This window comes from Centruroides vittatus, unplaced genomic scaffold (genome assembly GCF_030686945.1).
Source record: "Centruroides vittatus isolate TY-2023 unplaced genomic scaffold, ASM3068694v2 contig_644, whole genome shotgun sequence".
NCBI classification, from domain to species: domain Eukaryota; kingdom Metazoa; phylum Arthropoda; class Arachnida; order Scorpiones; family Buthidae; genus Centruroides; species Centruroides vittatus.
Window position 1 is genome coordinate 423,098 of NW_027122398.1, and position 9,387 is coordinate 432,484.

At 30.2% G+C, this 9,387-nt stretch overlaps 1 protein-coding gene across 1 annotated transcript; it reads left to right on the forward strand.

Moving 5' to 3' along the window:
- Positions 1-4,091: 4,091 nt before the first annotated feature.
- LOC136979821 (putative sodium-dependent multivitamin transporter) lies at positions 4,092-8,409 on the forward strand. The gene is made up of 12 exons (XM_067275849.1): positions 4,092-4,478; positions 4,549-4,614; positions 5,063-5,182; positions 5,254-5,408; positions 5,479-5,619; positions 6,027-6,165; positions 6,789-6,996; positions 7,076-7,230; positions 7,298-7,470; positions 7,967-8,064; positions 8,142-8,233; positions 8,310-8,409. The coding sequence occupies exons 1-12, from the start codon at positions 4,140-4,142 to the stop codon at positions 8,343-8,345; spliced, it is 1,722 nt and encodes a 573-aa protein (XP_067131950.1). The 5' UTR covers positions 4,092-4,139; the 3' UTR covers positions 8,346-8,409.
- Positions 8,410-9,387: the final 978 nt, after the last annotated feature.

Consider the following 9,387-nt stretch of genomic DNA (forward strand, 5'->3'; position numbering starts at 1 on the left):
GATTTCTGGAAGATTGGATGTGCCAAACCAATCTAAAGACAATGGAGGAGTTCGACATGCACATACTTTAAGTGCTTAAATTCTTGTATTTTATGTTCTTCAAAGTGTGATATCGATCAAAGGCAGTATATAATGGATCTTAAAACTGCGTGTGGCACCAACTATTATGTTATTTTATTTTAAAACTTTTTATATTATTGTATAGAAGCTTAATTGCTGGAGTAAGGATGAGTTTTATAATAAAAAAATTTGTAAATGCTAATAACGGTTAAAATATTGAAATCCGACCCATTCAAGATATGACATATAAAATTCACTCTATCTCCCGACCCCCTTAACGTTTAACCACCAAATATCAATATCATCAATCTCTCTTATACATTAACTTCCCTACAAAATTTCGGAAATTTTCGACCAGGAGTTATTTTTTAAATTGGGGAAACAAAAACGTGTCCCCCACAAACAGAAATAAACACACGCATACCAACATCCACACACAGAAAACTTCCCCGAATTTTTTGTCATTTCTCGATGTTTGAAGTGCCCACGTCCAAAAATTCTTTGGGGAAAGGTCATTTGTGTTTGACCTATCACCCTACTTTTCCTCTGTTGTATATAACAGGCAGGAAAGTAAAAATGATATATTGAACTTATCAAATTGAATTATTTATTTATTTTGGGATATTAAATTAATATTAGAGGTAGAAATTTCATCACAAAATTATTAAATTAAGTTGTTAAAATGTACTTAAACGTATTATAAATAATATGACCATAGACTTTTAACGTACACAGCCTGAAGATAACCTTGCAGTAGATATAAACTGACCTTTGATTACCATCATTTATACAGAAAGATTCATGGACATCATCACTTTATTAATTGGAAATAAATATTTGTGTTTAAAAGTTCAAAATTTCGAATTCAAATTCAATTTATTTTTATTCACCTGAGCTTAGAAATTAAGAGAAAAGTTCGACAATGTTCTAACACTTCGTAGAGATGTAAATTAATGTCTTGTACATCGTCCTGAGTCCTGTGCATTATAGTATACATGAAACTAATTAAAAACATTTTAAATTATAAATCGAATATGAATATATATATATACAAATGTGACTTTTCGTTTTCATTGTTTTTATTGAAATATTGTGCTGTGAAACAATTGTAGTAGAAATAAAACATAAATATAAAAGTGAAGTAAATGAAAGAATTGTCAATATTATACAGTATTAATATATAATAAATAAATGTTTAAAAGAGACGAGTTTCTAGAAAACCAAGAAGGAAAGTAATACGTCATAATGTACATGAAATTTGTAGTCACGATATCCATACGTTATCTTCAACAAGTAGTGATTGAAAGGGTTAAAGAGTTAGTCTAGATTCTTATACTTCTTTTAATTTATAAACTGAATATTAAAGTACTGCTTCATTTAATTTAAACATTTTTAAATTGTAAAATTGAATTATTTTCCAACAGAAATTGAAAATTTGCTTCAAGGACAGGTGAGGAAAAGTTTATTCCTAGTGTTTAAAATGTTAAAACTTTCATTAAATTTACTATTATTATATGTTTATATATTTAAAGTACAGTATATAAATTCGAATTGTAACATAAATAATTTGAATGTATTAATTTATACTCTGTGAAGGAATACTGTGTTTTAGAGGTTTAATATATTAATCGATGATTATTAAGTGGAGGATTACCCAAAACTCAGCTAATTATTTCAGTCGCTTGCAATGAAATAACTCGGTTAACTGATTTTCGGGTTTCCTTCTTTGAAACAGCCGCATATTATTCATGATATGACAAATAATTACACGCCTAACTTGTAGGAGCCGTCAATTAATTACGTTTACAGTTTAAAAGTAAGAGGGCAAAAAGTACACCATTGTACTCGATGAGGAGGGGGTAGATCCATTGTCTACATGGACTTTTTTATTAGCATTAGTGGCACGCAAGTTTGCTATTATAAGCCTACTTACTAGTCATGTGAATAAACTATATACTCGCAGAAAGTTTTTTAGTCATTTCTTCAATGTTAGGGGTCTATGAACTGTAGCAGATGTAATTAATGGATGACCCCAAAAGACTTATTGCTCTGAAAGTTTTTCTGTAAATTATTTCGAGTCGAGTTTTTATAATTTTTATAGAAATGTCTAGAAATGACTAAACTGAACTTACGTTTAGAGTTTCTCGAGATTTTGTTTACTTGCAGAACATCTAAATAAGTTCAGTTTTTCATAGAAAATGACTCAATAGGGGCATATGTCTCATAGATCGTCCTATACAGTAGCAATTTCAGACAGGAAATTTAAGCTTTCTTCTAGGTCTCCCACTTTTAGAAACCCTCATGAAAGCACATGTTTATCGATATTGAACCATTGTTCAGTACAATACTACATGATCCTAGACTTTGTACAGTAATCTGTTCGAATTATACAGGATTAGACGTCTTATGGAACGAATTTCACATTACATTATTATACAAAGTTGAAACAGTAACAGTTTTTGTAACTATTAGTAATGACCAATAGATAAATTAATATAATGGCTTATAATAAGGATGTAAAAAATTATATTTCTTTTTTAAATAAAGTTTTAAATTTATAATAAAGATTTAAAGAAAGGTTAAATGCTGTATATCACATTATTATTGGATTGAGTTAATGCTGAATTTCATTCATCGTTAGTGTAAGAAACAATCTGATAAACTGATGACCTTAGCAAACGTGTTACGGTAATTCTAGAATTTATTTCACTTTTATCTTTTACTGTAAATAACAGGAAAAGTTTATTATTATTATTATTATTATTATTCTCAGCGGGAGATTTATATTATTCTATAACAGCAAATATCTTCGTTCCTAGACTTATCATTGCATACTTAATGAAAATCCGTACAGAACAATGTTAAATCAATAATGCTGTATAAACTTAATTGTAGGGTATGAATTACGAAATGTAAATTTACGAGTAAAATAAGTAAATTTTATTCTTTCATACTTAGTATTAATTATGTGTTCAATATTTAATTCATGGAAAATCGGTGGAGATCATTTTAGAAAGATGTTTGCATTTTTATGTTATTAATAAGTAGTTTCCTGGAATAAGACAAAGCAACACATGGACAATCCCCCTAAGAGGGACCCCCCCTTGTCAAATTTTCTATGGAAAATGCCCTATCTAGGTGATTTACTTTACATTTACATTTTATTCAAGAGGCTTGAACAACAAATATTTGTAATTAGGTATTGAATTGAACCATTTAAGAGAGAGAGTGGGGGAGTGTATGTATGTATGTATGTATGTATGTATGTATGTATCTGTGTGTGTGTGTGTGTGTGTGTGTGTGTGTGTGTGTGTGTGTGAGTGAGTGAATTTATTATATTCATATGCTTTCATCTCTGTATAAAATAATTAGCGTACTATGTTTTTAAGTTATACTTGTTCAATGATTTAACAAACTAAGTCTGTCTCTTTGAGTCACTGAGCTACAAGCAACGTTTAGCTGTAGGGTATGAATTACGAAATGGCTACAAGCAACGTTTAGCAACGCCAGTTAGAACATTTTGAAAAGAGGGTACATCACGTGAAAAGACGAGTTAGAAAAGAAATCATGATTGACGAAAGTAGTAAAAAAGATTAATTAGAATCAATGTTTTGTACAGAAAACATCATAATTGTAGTAGAGTAACTAAAATCAAATTACGAGGGTGCAAACTTATATTTACCCCTGTAACAGTGTGAATGTAGCCACTAGCTCTGTGAATGAAGAGTAAACTCTTACACCTGTATAAGTGTATTTTTTATATTCAAATCTTTTCCCTGTACCTATTTCATTTTGCTTAATTTATTTACTTACGTATGTAAGAGGGCCTGAGCTCTCTAGGCACCTCTCTGGTTACGCTACTGCAGTTTTGTATACTTTGGTACTTACTTTTCAGTATAAAACAATGTTTAAATTATTTCTAAAATTAATCTCACTCTTTTAAAAGTTTAACAAAGAAATTATGTTTTATGGTGAAAATATTAAACCGTGAAATTTCATTTTTTAAATTAATTACTGTTATTAGGAAGAAGGCAACTTTGCAAAGGATTATTTAAGAAAAATTCATTGTTGAAGCGAAAATGGAGAGAGTGATATTTGGTGTTGTGGATTACATTGTCTTCAGTTTAATGCTCTTCCTATCAGCAATGATTGGGGTATATTTTCGATTTACAGGAGGCAAACAGAGGACAACTAACGAATTCTTTCTTGGAAGTAGAGACATGGGAGTCATCCCAGTAGCTTTTTCTATGATGACTAGTTATTTTTCAGCCACTGGTATGCTTGGTATATCGTCAGAGACTTATTTATATGGATTTCATCTAACGATTAATTGCATTGTTTGCTTCATTGCAACACCCATTGTAATTTATATCTATCATATCGTTTTTTACGAATTAAAACTCATTACAGTTAATGAAGTAAGTTAAAATATTTTGAAATTTTTAAGTAGTAAATAATAATTATTAATTACAGAATTAAAATTTATAGTATATTAATAGAAGATTCGGAAAATTTGCTAGATGGACGACTACAATTATTTTCATGTTGCAAACGGTGAGAGTTTTTCTTGTATTTATTATGAGTTTAAATAGAGAAAATATAGTTTAAATTTTAATAACTTATACTTTAGAAACTTATCCCTATTCAGGTGCTAGAAATCACGGAAAATTCGTTAAACCTAGCCTGTTGATGAGGCGTGAACCCACGATCAACTAGCAATGTTCGGTACATTTGGCTTCAAGAAGAAAGATAGTGCAATTTTAATGCACATCACTTTGTGTTATCCTTCTTCTAGAAGACAAAGATTACTCACGCTGCTACATTTTCTGTATGCAAACACGTGTATGTGAATGCAAAACACCATTTGCTTTCATATACAAAATGCCCCAAAATCTACCTATGTTTAATAGATTGGTCTTGGACAATAAGTTTATTTAATGCCTTATTACAAGTAAACAAATAGTAAAACACATATATAATTAAAACTTTTTTTAAATTTTAGTTACTCTACTGTGCCGTTGTTCTCTATGCTCCGGCACTAACTTTAAGCATAGTAACAGGCATTTCACTATGGGCATCCGTATTATCTGTTGGAATTGTCTGCACATTTTACTGCACTCTGGTAAGCTCTTCGTTTTATTAAGCATCGTTACTTATATTAAATTTCAATTCATTGTAATTTTATCATTTCAGGGTGGTATCAAAGCTGTAGTATGGACAGACGTCTTTCAAGTGATTTTAATGTATACCACTGTCATGGCTATACTTGTGAAAGGATGTATGGATGTTGGAGGATTCGGTGAAATGTGGAGAATTTCAGAAAAAGGAGGAAGAATAACAGTGCCAAAGTCATTATTATACCATTGTCTACCATAAAAATATCTATATTACATTATTAACTCGAGTTTTTTTTAACAGTTTCGACTTTGATGTAACGAATAGATATGGATTCTGGTCATTAATGTTTGGAGGATTTTTCTTCCATTTAGCCGTTAATTCTATAAATCAAACACAAGTACAGAGGATGATGACACTTGGAAATCTCAAAAAATCCAGGCTGTAAGTATATTTATTTATCAAAATGACGTGCCTTAAAACTGTCTTTTCAGCACAACCTTATTGTATTGCAGTGAAGCTAACACTGTACACCGATTGAATCCTGTATTTGAATTTCTGTTTTCCATATCTTCTTTTGTTAATCCTCTTTTCTTCGTGCTTTTCCTCTCTTTCACTCCACGCGTTGCATTGCATACAAAATGACCTCCAAACAACCGCCATTTTTGACATTCCCGTCATTGTCCGTTGTTTAAAGGTTTGACTGTATCGATATAGTAAATTTTTATATACGTTAATCTGCAAAATAATCATATGTTCAGAGTTGTATAATGGAATATTTAATTTTCCATTAAGAAAATGAATTTCCTACGATATTATAATTTTTGATCGTTATTTTTTTATTTATACAGATCTATTTACGCAATGCAGCCAGTTTTGGTGTTATTTATAATCGGACTTTCTCTATGTGGATTAGTAATTTACGCCAACATGGGGCAATGTGATCCAATTTTGAGGCCTAAAGAAACTGGCATTACAGCTTCAGATCAGGTAAAGTACGAAATATATGAAAGTAAGATGGGTGAAAAGTAACTAGGCATTAAGAAATCGCTATAATTTCTATTACTTTAAAGCAAATGCAATGTAAACTTTTTGTTTAACATTAGCTCCGTACCTAAAAATTTAATTTAGGAACTGGTGCCATCCACCAATTTCCTCAAACGACCAGAAATCGTGATGTGAATGGACGTCCAATTGTCTGCGTTTCTGTATTCAAACCTGTGACCATTTTAGTTTCGAATGACAATTCTTAATTGATTCCGGAAGGACTGCAGCATGACATTACTTCACCATTTCTGCATAGCAACCACTGATTTCACACGTCATAGTGTGCATCAATCTGAGCTCTCTTCTGAATAGAGAAGCAATCGGCCATCTTTTACGCTACTGTACTCTTTCGGCCATTGTCTCCGTCATCGATGCACAAATTGTAAAGTTCCATTCATTGATGTACAGTACACATGCTCATAAATGTCATCATGATTGCTTTATTTTAAAAAATTTATAGTAAATTCCTGTAAGCCTAGTTACTTTCCACCCAACCTATATATAAAGTATATATAAAAAACTTATCTGATATATTATTATAATATATATAAATTATTTTTTTTCAGTTACTTCCATATTATGTTATGCAATCTTTAGGTAAATTTCCAGGTTTGCCGGGATTATGTGTTTCTGGCATATTTAGTGCATCAATTAGCACAATATCATCCGGTGTTAACTCGTTATCTGCTGTAACTCTAGAAGATTTTATTAAACCATACTGTTGCAGCGGGCGTTTAACCGAATCTAAGGCCTCTTACATAATGAAAGTCTTAGGTAAATTACATTTTCATTATGAAAATCTCTAACATATTGAGAAAAATATTACCTTGCTTAACTATTTTGCTATTTTTAGTGATAGTATATGGACTTTCTTGCATATTGCTCTCATACTTGGTAGAGCAACTCGACGTTCTGATGCAAGTTTCAATTACAGTTCTTAGTGTACTTGGAGGACCAATCTTTGGAGTGTTTACGTTAGGAATGCTCTTCGTTAGACCAAACGAGAAGGTATAACTCTAAATTCAGTAATTTATAAGCTAAATTTCAACCATTTAACTTCTATTTTACGTTACAGGGTGCCGTTACTGGTATCGTTATATCGAGCGTACTGTTTTTATGGATAGGAATAGGGAATAACTTAGCGCAATATAAAACTACAAAACTGCCACAGACAATTATGGAATGTGATAACCTAACTCAAGCTATCAATATGACAATAAGTCGTAATTTTACACACGTGGACGAGAGGTGAGGTGCAAATTTACTTCTTAACAGACGTGAATTTTGATGAAAGTTTCATTGTTAAACTTTTAAAAAACGTAATAAATTAAAACGTGCAAACAGACATTCACCCCTAGCCCTGTCCTGTGATGAAGAATAAACGCTCAGATGTTGTAGAGGACCTCGTATAAGGCCTGAGGTAAAGAGGGCCCCTTATGCAGATTTGTTTACGAACAAATGAAATAAGTAAAATGTTCCCTTATATGTAATTATTCTGTATGTTTTTTAGATTTTAATTCAGCATTTTCTGGGAGGTGGAATTAAGATTACACGTGCTTTTCTGTTTATAGTATCAATCGGGACACTAGATTGTTTTGCTGTTTTTAAGCACAGCTGATAAACTTATCATTGTTTATCGCTGAAACTTTCAAATTATCTTTAAACTACTTACGATTTTTAGTTAAAAATATTTATTTTTAATTAACTAAATCAATAAAATATTAAATATTTTCGAATTTTTCAGAGATATATTTTCATTATACAAAATATCGTTCTGGTGGTTTTCAGTTTTCTCTACGCTTTTAACTGTAATTATAGGCTACTTTGTCAGCTTAATTACCGGTAATTTACCTTTAAATAGTTATATTACGCTATAAAAGTATTAGATTTAATACTAAATTGAATTTATTTCTCAACAGGACCAAACAAAACTGTTGAAAAAGAATTATTAACTCCAGCAGCGAGATGGTTATATGGTTACAATCAATCGAAGCTTGAAAAAGAATTAGAAGTATTGTGCTAATTAATTTGTAATTATTTACAATTTATATAATTTTTACATAACTAATTTGATATAATCAATTCAGATGGAAGCTTTTCAAGATTCAACGCATCATATGTAAAAGACTAAGAAGATATTTAATTACCATTAAAATGTTTTGAAAATAATTGTAAATTACAATTAAACCGTTTAAACTCAATCGATAATTTCAATCAAAACATTTAAAAGCATATGTTGATTCCGATTAAAACGTTTAAAACCAATTGTTAACTACAATTAAAACGTTAAAGTAATTGCTAATATCGTAATAAATTTTAAATCTAGACTATAATTTGTTAAACGTTCATAAAACCACACTAAAATTACATAAATTTCCATACTTTTACTTATTAATATGTTAACACCAGGAAAAAAACCAGACATTAAAATAGAACAATCCTTCAACAAAATGTTGAAGGATTGTTCTATTTTAATGTCTGAAAAATGTGATTTTAGGTGTTAAATTTAAAACATTGGATGTAAGATTGTAAAGAATTGTAGAAAAATATTTTCTATAAACAAATAAATTAAATTTCTACTCATTTTTCTCTTATCATATCATTTATTTACTTTTTAAATCGTTTATATTTACGATGGATCTTAAAACACATTAAGAAGAAAAAGTTATTTTAGGCGAAGATAATAAATAAAGAAAACATCGAGATAATAAACGACAGTATAAAGAAGTAAACACGTGACCAATATTTTTATCAAAGTTTAGAAAATTATCAGCCTTTGTATCATTTGTATCAACTATGTAACTGCGACAAAGTTGACATAAGTAATCCTGCTGATAACTCGCCTATATAAATACCCGCCCGTCCGAAATTTGAGAAAAAAATCGAAGTAGGCGAGTCATTTATACCCTCTACATCTATATTTCCTTCGAAATTACGTAAAAATTCCAACTAAACAGCGCAAAACCGAGAGTACAGAGCGTAGACTTTAAGCATAATGGATGCCTCATTAATATTATTTTGCATCTTCATCACGCTCCTTTTCAGTAAGAATATTTAACTACTAACTTAATTACTAATTAAATCGTATACTAACTTAACTTTTAATTAAGTTAATTAATTAATTCTTATATTAATTAACAGCACTTGCACCTCCGTTATGCGGAA